The 13186-nt window shown below is 50.2% G+C and overlaps 2 protein-coding genes across 6 annotated transcripts; one reads left to right on the forward strand and one right to left on the reverse strand.

The window, feature by feature from the left end:
- The first annotated feature begins 5242 nt into the window (after positions 1-5242).
- On the forward strand, positions 5243-7824 carry LOC127782128 (probable nucleoredoxin 2). Of its 3 annotated transcripts, XM_052309215.1 has the most exons (4): positions 5395-5518; positions 5620-5784; positions 6392-6871; positions 6985-7824. In XM_052309215.1, the coding sequence occupies exons 2-4, from the start codon at positions 5749-5751 to the stop codon at positions 7588-7590; spliced, it is 1122 nt and encodes a 373-aa protein (XP_052165175.1). In that variant the 5' UTR covers positions 5395-5518; positions 5620-5748; the 3' UTR covers positions 7591-7824. The 3 variants fall into 3 exon arrangements, with proteins under 3 accessions (XP_052165168.1, XP_052165164.1, XP_052165175.1); XM_052309208.1 differs by having other exon boundaries at positions 5243-5784; XM_052309204.1 differs by lacking the exon at positions 5620-5784 and having other exon boundaries at positions 5245-5518.
- Positions 7825-8021: 197 nt separating this feature from the next.
- LOC127782159 (protein translation factor SUI1 homolog) lies at positions 8022-10239 on the reverse strand. 3 transcript variants are annotated; one of them, XM_052309250.1, is made up of 5 exons: positions 10090-10239; positions 9030-9133; positions 8539-8750; positions 8393-8446; positions 8022-8315 (listed from the first exon to the last, which is right to left on the reverse strand). In XM_052309250.1, exons 2-5 carry the CDS (start codon positions 9064-9066, stop codon positions 8271-8273), a joined length of 348 nt encoding a protein of 115 aa, XP_052165210.1. In that variant the 5' UTR covers positions 9067-9133; positions 10090-10239; the 3' UTR covers positions 8022-8270. The 3 variants fall into 3 exon arrangements, with proteins under 3 accessions (XP_052165210.1, XP_052165198.1, XP_052165206.1); XM_052309238.1 differs by lacking the exon at positions 8022-8315 and having other exon boundaries at positions 8336-8446; XM_052309246.1 differs by lacking the exon at positions 8022-8315 and having other exon boundaries at positions 8336-8446; positions 9030-9158; positions 10090-10197.
- Between the last annotated feature and the right edge of the window lie 2947 nt (positions 10240-13186).

A 13186-nucleotide genomic window follows, 5' to 3' on the forward strand; every position in this document is an offset into this window, starting at 1 on the left:
ACCTTATTTGTCACCTTTTGATTCATATACATTTTGTTTGTTTGAGCTACAAGTTCATAGCTAGTGTTTATTCCGTTATCCGCCGAACTTTTCGATTGAGACCGGAACTTCCAATCCCATAACGGAAGTTTCGATTTGAATCAAAAGTTATCATCACTCTAATATGCTATGAAGTTGTGATAATTTTTAGGAACGCCTATTCACCCCCCTCTAGGCAACATCAAGGTCCTTTCATTTCAGAAAAAATAATTCTCTTTTTGCGCACACAGTCATATACTGACTAGGCCTCTATCCTAAAATCAAACTATTTTGTTCAAGATAGACACTTTACTTATTTGAAGTGTCGAGGAAGAACAGATCGGCCCAGCAATCCATCAATTGGCTCGCTTTCTTCACGTTCATCGTGCTTCTCTGTGACATCTCTACTATTATAAGTATATCCAGTATCCCGGTGTACGAAATAGGCCTTTAGTCCACTTTCAATCCTCGTTTCTTCAAGTTTGATTTTTCAATAGGATAAAGTTCTTCTAGAGGCGCACGTGGTAAATAATTGTGTTTGAAATAATATTATATGTCCTTTGGTTTTTCTTTAAACAAAAGTAGCAGTTCTGCCGATCAAATTAGATAGAAGAAAAATCAGAAATGGTGCAAAATGACATATAATTGTGCAGACTGGCAGTCACTCATTCTGGGCCCTCTGGGGCAACACTGAATCCGTCACTTTCTTGGATAAAATTGACTTGAGTAATATCACTGCATAATTCTACGGAAGAGCATTTTAATTCATCCCTCAAGAAAACATCGTCTCATTTTCATGTTATCTAAAAAGTATTTATTTTTTTAAAATAAGATATATCTAATAAATATGCAAGTTTAAATTCGACTTCTATAAGTTATAAAAAAATAGCAAATATAGTTGTAAATTACACATAGTACTAGTTTTAATTTAATTTGTTCATTTTATTATAACTTGTAGAAATCGAATTTAACATTGTATATTCATGGAGGAGTGATATATCTCACGTTAATCTATCTCAATCAATTATTTTTAAAAAAGTTCTATAATATATATTTATGCGACATGCATGTAAGAAAAAAGCTCTCGAGATCCGAAAATCCCATATGCTATGTTTGGCAGCCATACAAACTACAATTACAAAATCGATGCAAGTTGACTATGTAAAAATACCAGCCGCACACGCCCATAATATTCAACTTCTTCCATGTTCCAACACACACATCATGGAATAAGATGGACATGGCAAGCCCCGAAAGCTAAACCCGCAAGAGCACGTAAAAGAAGAGGTTAAGTGATATCTTCCAAAAAAAAAGAGCTCTATACATATTTCTTTGTTCTGTTTTTTCTCCATATCTATTAATATACGAGGTAAAGCTTTTGCCCTCCTTGAAAAAAAAAAGGAAGAAGATGGAACAGGGGCAAAAGTAAGCGGTCATTGCATGAGAGCAAAGTTTTTTTTCCCCCCGGGGAACAAAGAGTTTCTTCCATCAAAAAAGGAGCTCAAAGGTTCTTGGTAGGCAAATCGTTGTCTAAGACCCAAAGCTGCAGCGGCAGGTTTGTTGATGTGCATGCTTGACCAAACCGCAATATTGGTGAGTACTCGTGTCTAAACCTGATTAAATTTATTGGGAGCCAATGTCACACTAGAACATCAATCTTGAACACTTCTCAAACGTGCAACCATGGGAAAAGGTGATAAGGAAGGAATACTGAATCCTGTTTTATGATGTGAACAAAGTGGCATCAAAGGAATCTCCGGTATCCATATATAGAGCCATAGAGGTACAAACTGCGTACACTTCGATTGACCTCATAACACCAGTTGAAATTGATGGCGATTATTTCAGTCTAATAATTTTTATTTATGTCTTTGCGGCCTTTGTTATGATGAGGGACCAATAGATAGGGCCCAAGATGGCAGGAGAGCTAAAAAGACAAGGCCGGTACAGCCGACGTACTCATCGGCCTAACAGCTGCACAAACAAATTAAAATAGAATAAGTTCACTTTAGGTCCCTTAATTTGTCGCCGAGTCTAAGATTTATCCCTAACCAAAATACCAAATATAACAGGTTCCTCAATTTACAAAACCGGATCATCTGAGATCCTAGACAATATTATACCCGATTTTAGCTGACGTGGCAAGCCGAGTCAGCATGGGCCCACATGTCAGTGTCTTGTATTCTCTTCTCCTCTCTCTTCTCTCTCCCCTCTCCCCTCTCATCTCTTCCCACCTAGGTCACAAGGACGGGCGGCGGCCGGCCTAGCGCGCTCACACGCAACGGTTTCCCGTCCTCCATGGCCACGCCCGGCGTCACCGGTGCCGTTGTCTAGGACAGCGCCGTCGTCCTCGCCAAGTTCCTTGAGCGTGCCGTCAAGTCGGTACGCCTTGCTCTCCGAGACGCGCGGGCGCTCGAGCTGGGAGTAGGTTGCGGCCTTGCGGGCTGCGTTGCTACCCTTTTTGGAGTCCACGTCCTGCTCACTGCCCTCCCTGACCGCCTCAAGCTCCTCAGGAAGAACTTCTACCTCAACGTTGGGGACGACGCGAGGGGCTCTGCTCTGGTCGCCCAACTCGTCGTGGGGTGATGAACCTCAACCGGACTTGCTCAACCCACCTCTAGCTAGATTACAGCTATCCTCTTCCCCTCCTCCTCCTCCTCTTCTTCTTCTCCTTCCCGGGGATCCCCACCTCCATCAGCATGAACCTTCCCTCCTCCCGGAACAATCGGAAGCACACGCACGGCTCCTTGGAATGATGTAGGCATGCCTCGCTTTTCCCTCTCGACCGCCTCCACATCGTCGTCCTCAACATCCATCTCCTCGTCACGGCGGATGGTGGCGGCAACCTCACCGTCTTCGTCGTCTTTAACTATGTCGTCGTGTCCTCAAGGACCTTGCTCTTGTCGACGGCGCGACGTCAATCCACAACACCGTGTGTACAAGAGGGCTTGATGATGGCGACGGAAGCAGGCAAGGCGCTGCCCCTTCTCCCCGCCGGTCGCCGCCTGTCCCGGTGCAGATTGGGAGGAAAGGGAAGAGAGGAGAGGAGAGAAGAGAGAGAGAGGAGAGTACTATTTACTGGCATGTGGGGGCCGCGGGAGACGACTCAGCTTGCCACGTTAAGTAAAACTGGGTATAATACTGTCTAAGACCTCGGGTGATCCGATTGATTTGAGAGACCTGTTATATCTGATATTTTGAATTAGGGATAAATTTTAGACTCGACGATAAATTTAAGGAACCTAAAGTGAACTATTCTAATCAAAACCAGCCCTATGCTTTCACTTCTAGCCCATCACAACTCTCGCGTCCTTCCCGATTTAACCAGGCCGTCTTCTAGCTCAGTGTGTCGTGTATGGGCTTCATTGTTGGCAAGTCCTACTGGTGCGGTATTCGCAAGTCCTACTGTCATACAGCAGTAACAACACCGAGAAAGCTATTTGGGCTGTGTTTAGTTCCTCGTCAAAATTGAAAGTTTAAAGAAATTGAAATGATGTAACGAAAAAGTTAGAAATTTGTGTGTAAAAAAGTTTAATGTAATGGAAAAGTTAAAAGTTTGAAGAAAAAAAAAAAGTTGAAATCGGCCTTGGCGTCGAGATTTCCTCAAACTGCCACGGCTGACTGCCAATACCCAATAGAGAATAGACTATGTTCTCCCATGTATACTTGGACAGTTGATCATCCGAAGACGCAAGCAACTTTTGCATTATTACTCCTTTCCGTTCTTTCCGCCCATCCCCTTAATCCCATCTGACCTGAAGTCCTGAACGCCTCACACCTGTCCCCGCCGGAAAAGATAAGCACAAATTCACAATAGTGGCTCGAAGGGCCAAAGAACCGAAGAACTCAACCTCTCAAAAAAAAAAAAAAACCGAAGAACTCAAGAAGCACGCGCGAGTCGCGACGCCATCACGAGAAGGTGGAAAGCTCAGTAGCTCCTTCGAGGCGGAACCGCGGAAGGGGCCCTCCTCGGCTCCTCTCCTCTCCCCTCTCGGTGCCGCCTGCGCCGGCCTCCTTGCAGTCTCACGCTGCGTGACGAAAGGGACAAACGCGCGCTCGACTTGGCCGTGTCGTATCGTACGTGTCGCGGCCCCGTGTGCGGAAGGAAGGATGGGCTGATGGGCATTCGCTGAACCCGGCGTGACGCGAGCAGCGCGAGCGCGACGCCGCACCGATGACCTGGCCGTTCGTTTTGTACTATCCCCCCTAGCTTTCTCCACCAGGACCACCACCACGTGCCCCTTCTGGTTGCGGCGGCTGCTGGCCAGGTGGGCTGGTTGAGCACCATCATTTATCACGTCCCTCCGCAGTGATCGCCTCTGCTACAGGACTACAGGAGTTCACTCCTGTACATGCGTGACAGGTGCGGTCGCCCTATCCGATTCACGCGATGACCAAGCTAGCTGCCGTGTTCGTGTGGGTACAGTATCTTGGAAGACAAGGGAGAAAGGTTATAATCATGCTCCTGTTGTCTGTCTGGAGCAAGCACGGCCTTGAGCATCATTGGCGCGGTACGTATGTCTCTTTCGATGTTGAGGCGATAATGGAGCACATCTTTTCGTATTTTCATGGATGTCGCATCTACGATCGTTCCGCGTTTTCGAGCGAGTTCCTTAGGCGCGACGTGTCTTAAGACGTTAGGCCGCCTCTGGTTAATTCTGTAACGGCTGGCACTAGCTAGTTAACGACGATGCATAATTCAACTTTAACAGACGTTAATCATGCATCCACCAATGGCTACGGATCACCTTTTGCAAAATCCTCCCATCCTCGAATGATGATGATCTTCTGCCTCCTTTGTGTTCCCGTCAAGACTTTTGGCTACGATCATGCATACAGCCGATGCAACCACCGTGACGCCGCCGCGCGCCCACTGGAACACGTTGCGTTGCAGCTGGCCGATCGGTCTCGGAGTCGGAGCGCACCACTGCCCCCCGTGTGGCCGTGTCCCGGTGCCTTTTCCACGCCCACCGTTGCTAGCTACCGAGCCCCCCACGTACCCCTGGGCCGCGCGGCAAAAAGACGTGCTCCGCGCCGTCGCCTCCGCGCCCCTGCCAGCTGCTCGAACGGCAGACCGCCACACCGCACGCGAAGGCTTTGAAAGCCCCCGCCGCGTTTGGCCATTACCCGGCGCCCTACAGCGACGGACGGACGGACGGCGTCACGGCGGCCGAAATGACGTGAACGCCCCTGTGGAAAAGGAATGAAGCGAGCGCACAGCGCACTGCCCATTTATTTCTGGAGAAAATCTGTGGCGTGACTCGACTCGAGGACGTTGTCTGCATAGACCGTTCCACTACTTGAAGTCTTGCAGGGACCTAGTTATTAGCTAGCTAGCGGCTGCCGCCTGCCGCCCAGCAAAATCGAGCACACAGGGAAAGCGCCGAGAAGAATAGTGGACATGGGACGGGAGCCGGAGATGGAGGAAGCACGGGAGAATGGGGGCGTCGGCGGCTCTGTGCTGCCTCTGGCCTCGCTCATCTCTCCAACTGGGAACGAGGTGCTCGTCCCGTTCATGCTTTGTTTCTGATTCTCTACTCGATCGGTTCTTGTCGGTTAAACTTGCTTGCTGTTCTCCGGTTTTAAAGATTGCTTATCCAGGCCTTGTACTGTGGCAAGCGAACAATAAGCACATCCTTGATTTCTGGGGTGGATTTGAACATGCTAGGCTGGATATAAATCATGCGGGTGAATTGATCTGATATTACGAAAATCAATATATATTGTGCTATGGATGTATCAGTTCAGTCAGACGGCAAAATCAAAGTGAGTAACTCCTCAGGAATGGTTGACTATCCTTAATCATCAGTTTTTCACGATGAAGCTGCAAGCCTTATGATCCCATCGACTGTTGAGTATTAACCTCTCAAACAAGTGGCTAGGAACGGGGTGCCAAAGAATTGAATTACGATCCTAACTCCTTTGCCAGCTCTAAGAAATCTCAAGTCCCAACTCTCAAGGTTATACTTATAAATTACAGTATAAGATTATTTTTTGGTTGCAAAAGTAAAAACGCAAACCGAAAGAAAGGTTCTAATATAATACGCAGATGCTTTTTTTTTTTCTTATAGAGAACATCCAAACTGTATGTGGATTTTGTGAAATAGAAGAGGAATCAGATTTCGGCTTTTAGAACAGTTCGGTATTCTGTAGTCCAGTCCACACTACAAGAATCAGAATACTAGCTTCGTGCAGAATGTGTTTGCAACTTTGCTGTCTCAGTGTTGACATCTGTACGCCTTCTTTTGTACCGGGAAGCATTCCTTTGCTGCCTTTTTTGCTATATCTTGTTCCCCATTTCTGTCAGCCATACATGGTCCAATGGTCCATGAACAATCTGATCAAAACTCAAAGGAAGGTGTATTTTTCACAGGTGCAGATTTCTGAGCTAGAGGGCAAGATCATAGGGCTGTACTTCGCTGCAAACTGGTACCCCAAGTGCGAGGCCTTCACCCCCGCGCTGACCGCCGCCTACCACCAGCTCAAGGAGCACGGCGCCGGCTTCGAGGTCATCTTCGTGTCGTGCGACGAGAATCGACCGTCCTTCGAGAGGTTCCACCGCGCCATGCCGTGGCCCGCCGTGCCCTTCGGCGACATCGGGTGCAAGAAGCGCCTCAGCGAGAGGTTCCAGGTCGAGGGCATCCCGCGCCTGGTGGTGCTCGCCCCGAACGGCGAGGTCGTGCAGCCTGATGCCGTCGAGCTCGTGCACCGCTACGGCGATCGGGCATTCCCCTTCACGTCGGCGAGGGTGGCGGAGCTGGAGGCCGACGAGCAGCGCAAGTTCGCGTCTCAGACGCTGGAGAAGATCTTCTCCGTCAACGGGAAAGACTACGTGAACGGTAGCCAAGAACAGGTAAGTTTAAGAGCGTCGGTGCATGGCACAAGATCGAGCTTGCATTACCATTGCCGTTGATCCAAAGCATGAATGCATCCAGCTGTTGGCCTCACCATGGCTAAGGGCTGCAGGTTCCCATCTCGAGCCTAGTCGGGAAGACGGTAGGGCTCTACTTCTCGGCGCACCGGTGTGCGCCGTGCATCAAGTTCACCGCGAAGCTGGCCGCCATATACAGCAACCTGAAGGGCAAGGCCGAGGACTTTGAGATAATCTACATCCCCATGGACAAGGAGGAGGACGGGTACCTGCGGTCGTGCAGCGACATGCCGTGGCTGGCGCTGCCGTACGACGACGGCGCGTCGTCGGGGGCGCTGGCCAGGTACTTCGACGTCCGGGAGATCCCGACGCTGGTGGTGGTTGGGCCCGACGGCAAGACGGTGACGAGGGAGGGGAGGAACCTGGTGAACCTCTACTTCGACATGGCGTTCCCGTTCACCGACGAGCAGATCAGGCTGCTGCAGGAGATGGAGGACGAGGATGCCAAGGGGTACCCGCCGTCGCTGCGCCACACCGGCCACCGCCACGAGCTAAGCATCGTGTCTGACAAGTCGGGAGGAGGGCCGTACATCTGCTGCGAGTGCGACGAGCAGGGGCTCGGTTGGGCGTACCAGTGCATCGCCTGCGGCTACGAGATACACCTCCGGTGCGGTCGGGACATGGAAGGCAGGGCGGAATAGGAGCATAGGGCCCTCCAACTCGTAGTATATTGAACTGAACGTGGTGTGGTGTGGTGTGTGTCTATTGATCTGAACAAAGCTTGGGTTGCTCTTGCCAAGCCTGATGGCAGAATAGATGAGGATAACACAAGTGGTTTCTGTACTTCTGTTATGTGTTCCTTGGCTGCAAAAGTGATGCAGTTTAGGGTGTTGAATAAACATGATAATGCTGGATACGAACGAAGACTTGGGTCTTGCCTTGCGTCTCCCTAACAGCAAATTAATGAGCCCAAGCTTAGTTTCATAACATATTATAACCTCCACAGATCACATGATCACATCGAAGTCTTGTGCGCTGTGGCTGATTAATACTAGAATTTATCCAGTTCAAAAGTGATAGTAATCGATAGTGTAAGAGCTCATAGGAGATGAATGCCAAATCCAAACAACAATTGCATGAGAAGCGAAAGCTTAGATAAACACAGTATACTTTTGTTTAGTAGACAATATAACAGAACCGAATTTTCATATAGGTAGCACGTACAAACCATATTGAAACAAGTTGCATCAATAACCAAGAGCTCACACCGACACAAATTCAAATGTCTTAGAAGTAGTAAAAACTGGTATTATCACAACTTCAGGCTTCAGACACTTCAATATTTTGTATCATATAATAGCACATAGGCATTATGTGTAGCCTAAAACCCGTGTATTTTGATGCTCTCTTTCTTTACAATTCCAGCCTAGCCAAAATAGAAGCTCATCAGATAAAAGCAATCTGAACAAATATGAAGATAAGCGTTGGTATCATATAGATTACCTGAACTAGGAACGTTGCAACATTTTTACGCTGATCACCTTGAAGTTGAATGACCTGAAAAAATAGCAGAACATTCATCATTATACACATTCACTATTTCACACCAGACAATGTGGATCCAACACAACAGAAATGCTATTTTGTACCTGGCCTAACTCTGGATCTTGGACTACAGTACCATTACAACAGAATTCCTTTTTCAGATCCTTGAGGATTTTGTTGTAACTGTACTCTTTCTTCAAGCCCTGAACAGTAGTCAGACTCTTTCTTCCGTTGCGCTGCTGAATGCGCACGTGTACATAGTCCTTTGATCCAGCACCAACGCTGGAGTCCTCAGCATTGGCTTCCGCAAACGGATCTACAGGGAAGATTTCAAAATTATCAAATGATGGGTTCAGGCATGCTCAGAATAGACTACCAGTTACTCCTAATCAAAATTAAATAGAAACGAGGTAAACCAGATAAGATACAATTCTAAACAATATAGCTCGTAACTGGATATCAATATATCCTGTTGACTGAAATATACAACTAAGAGTAATCTAAAGTAATTTAGAAAAGAAATATAAATATTTATTCTCTAAGAAGTAGAACCTATTGATCAAATCGTTAAAGCTCCAAGGAAATGTGTGCATACCAAAAGCTGATGGAAGCTGGACGTCGAGATCAGACATGAAATTTGCTAGTTGAGTTTGATTGGTCTCAAACAGATGAAAGCTGATTTCTTTGTCTCAATGCAAGCTGCAAACATTCCAATCAAACGCATCTAAAAAAGATAAGATAAGTGGCCAGCAAGAAGTGCATCTCCAAAACAAAATTATTTCTTATCATGATTGGGTCTGATGGCATCTATCCAAAAAAAATGCACATGAAATCAACCAGGGAAACATAAGAGATACAGGCTACAGCTCAAGTACATCCAACAAAAATCGAGGTGGATTTAAGCCCGGAAAAAATCCAACAAAAATGCACCAGTGCCGTTTTACATATTATTATATGACCCCATATATCCTACCAGGCTACCACACATAGTTCCTGTTAGGGATGGATTTCTTGGTGGTAGAACAGAACATTCAACAATTTATGTCAACGTTGTATTATAAAGCAGATATGGTCTTGCAATAAGTCCCACTAATTGGGTAATTCGCGTAGGTACAGAATTATCAAAACGTATCTGACGCAAATCAAGCATAAACATCAATACACCTCCCAACTTGCAAAATTAAATTGTGTTAACTCATAGACAGAAGCCAATTATAAAATCGATCATTCTAAGCAGCAGGAAATCGAAATGCCTCTTTTTACGGACACTAACTAAAATAGCGGGATCATAGCCCATGATGTATGAACATATTAGATCAAAACAAAACAGGTAACGTCTATTAACACTAAAAATTCCCCAAATCTGACGCCTGAATTCGCCCTAAAAAAATCCAGCATCTTCGCGTCGAGGCAATAACGAATGAACCTAACCTACCACCACTTTCCACTCCCCCAGACCCTCGACACCACCACCCAATCGGACAAAACGATCTCCAAATCAACGACAGGACCACCCCCCAATACCTACGAGATCCACTTCGCTCGTGGCGAGATCACGAAACGCGTGAGGAACTCCCACCACAGAAGTATCTCTCGTGCTTCAGACGCGGAAAAGCCAGATCGATCGGGGTAAGAGAAGGGAAGGGGAAGGTCACCTTGATCGGCGAAGCGGAGCGGAGGGGAAAGGCGAGGGAGACGACGACGCGGCACGGCTTGACCACGGGGCAGAGCTCTCTTCTGGTTCTGGGCGCTTCCGGCCGCCTCCACCACGCGTCGCTTATAAACGGGAGGAAAGCGAGGAAAGGGACGCGTTTTGGTTAGGCGAGGCGGCGAATTAGAACGTGCCGAGCTGTTCTCCCCTCACGGCCGAGCTAAATTTAGGCATTCGGCCTTCTTGGGCTTTTCAGCCCTCACATGATTTTGACTAGGAATAAGTTCATCGGAGGTCCCTCAACTTAACAGTGAGATTTTGTAAGGTCCCTTAACCACAAAACCAGAAATCTTCACCCCTAAACTATACAAAACCGTCTAATTTAGGTCCCAAGTCAGTATACATACCTGGTTTTGCTGACGTGGCATCCTAGTCAGCAAAAATAATAAAATAAATATATAGGGCCCATATGTCAGTGAGAGAAAATGATTGGGCCCACATCTATTTTTTCTTTTATTTTCTCTTCTCTTCCCAACCTCTCACGCGCAGGCGGGCATATGCGTGTGTGCGGCCGACGGCGGAGCGGGCGTGGCGGTCACGCGCAGCGGAGAGAGATGCAGAAGTAGCCGCGGCGGCGAGGGGTCGGAGCGGCGGCAGCGGAGAGCAGAGTCGGCGGCGGGCTAGCGCGGCTGCGAAGCAGGCAGGACGGGCGGCGGCGGGCGAGCGTGGCTGCTAGTGCCGGCGGTGGACATGCAGGCAGGCGGAGTGGTGGAGAGCGGAGCAGGCGGCGGGCGGCGATTGGGGAGCGCGGCTACCAGCGGCGACGGTGGGCGAGCAGGCAGGCGGAGCAACGGAGAGCTGAGCCTGTAGCGGCAACCCGACGCCGTCCGACTACATCGTCAACACGTTCCGCTGCTTCGAGCAGCAAGCGCCGCTGGGCACGGTGACGGTGAGCCCGTACGTGGTGGTGTCGCTGTATAGCAGCATGCACCACGACGTGTGCCTCCTGATGCACAGCTGCAAGGCCAACCTCATCCTGCTCCCCTTCCACAAGTCGTCGGACGGCGCCCGGAGCACGGCCAACAACGCAATCCGCCCCATCAACCGGTCGGCGATGTAGTACGCGCTGTGCTCGTTGGGCATCCTGATCGACCACGGCCTAGCGGCAGGGTCGGCGTGTGCGACGGCGTCGAACAGCACGCTGCAGCGGGTGGCGTTGTACTTCTTGGGCGGCGCCGATGACCGGGAGATAGCCGCCCGTCCTGCCTGCTTCGCAGCCGCACTCGCCCTCCACCGACTTCGCCCTCCGCCGCCGCCGCTCTGGCCGCTCGCCGCCGCGGCGACTGCTGCATCTCTCCCCGCTGCGCCGGCCGCCGCGCCCGCTCCGCCATCGGCCGCACACTCGCATCTGCCCACCCACTTGTGAAAAGTTGAGAAGAGAAGAGAAAAATAAAAGAAAAAATATATGTGGGGCCCACATCATTTTCTCTCACTGACATGTGGGCCCCCACATATTTATTTTATTAATTTTGCTGACTAGGATGCCACGTCAGCAAAACCAGGCAGCTATACTGCCTTGGGACCTAAATTAGACGGTTTTGTATAGTTTAGGAGTGAAGATTTCTGGTTTTGTGGTTAAGGGACCTTAAAAAATCTCGTTGTTAAGTTGAGGGACCTCCGGTGAACTTATTCCTTTTGACTACCTTAATTGGGTCTTTTGGGCTCACCTGATTTTCATGGTGGGCTCAGCAATATTCTTAGGAATAAGATCACTTTGACTCCCTCAACTGACCACCGAATCTAAATCGTATCCCTCAACTGCAATACCAGAAATCTTGACCCCCGAACTTGCAAAACCGGTGCAATTTAACTCCCTTGGTGGTTTTGGATGGTGGTTTCGCTGACGTGGCGCACACGTGGCAGTGTTGACCTGGTCTTTGTTCCACGTGGCATTGACGTGGCGCTTATGTGGCATTAAAATAAAAAAATATATGTCGGCCCATTTATCATTCACACAAAAAAAAATTGTGGGACCCACTGACATGTGGGTCCCACATGTCATCTTCTCTCTCACTACCCTTCTTCCTCCTCTCTCCCTTATTTCTCTCTCTCTCTCTCTCTCCCCTTGACATGAGCCGGCGGCAGGGGCTTGGTGGCGGCATCGGCGAGTGGGTGCCGGAGTGGTGGCTGCAGTGGGCGGTGGACCTCGGGCGACGTGCGACGAAATGCGTCGGGGGAGATGGGAGCACGCTCCCAGCCGCCGCTCCTCGTCCCCACTCTGTGTCGTGGGCAGTGAGGTGGGCGGCGGCCGCGGCGTCGACGGCAAGGTGTGCGGTGGCCGCGGTGGAAAGGGAGAAATAGCTTGCGCGCCCCAACGCACGGCGGCGGACTGGCCTCGAGCGCTCCGGCGTCGACCTGGCCATGATGTGGAGCAACGACTGGAGCTCCTCCTCCTCCTCCGACACGAGCCCCCTCCCCGACCACGTCCGCCGCGAGACCGCCCCTTTTTCCTCTTGGACTTGCCACCGGCCGCGCCCGCGGCGGCCTCGCAGAGACTCGGGAAGTTGGCGGCAAGAGCAGGAGGCTCGGTGGCCACCGGGGCGCCACCATCCCCGTCTCCCGTGGCACTAGCACCGCTCCAGTCCCGGACCCGCTGAAGCCAAATCCTTGCTACTGCGGCGGCGGCGGCGGAGGCGACGCGAAGACCGTCGGCTGCTGCTGCATGGCAAAGCGCGGCCCTAGCCCCGCCGCCATCATCCCCCGCGGCAAGCGCACCACCGATACCACGAACGCCTCGCCCTCCACGAATGCCACACTACCACCGGCCTCCACGACGATGGACAGCGACCCCTCCTCCTCCCCCTCCTCCTCCGGCGAGTAGACCAGCGCACCGGCGAAGCGGTAGAACGCCGGGAGCAATGCCTCGAGGGAGTCCCTGAGTGCACGGACACGTCTCCGAACAGTGGTGGTGGCGAACGAGCAGCAGCGCGCCCAGTACGCGTCGAATGGGGAGAGCGGCACGCGGCAGCAGCCGCCGCCATCTCCATGCGTCGGGAGCGCGACGGAGGTGACGCTCCTCGTGCACACCGACGGCGGCGGCT

Source organism: Oryza glaberrima, chromosome 1 (genome assembly GCF_000147395.1).
Source record: "Oryza glaberrima chromosome 1, OglaRS2, whole genome shotgun sequence".
In the NCBI taxonomy this organism is placed as follows: Eukaryota; Viridiplantae; Streptophyta; class Magnoliopsida; order Poales; family Poaceae; genus Oryza; species Oryza glaberrima.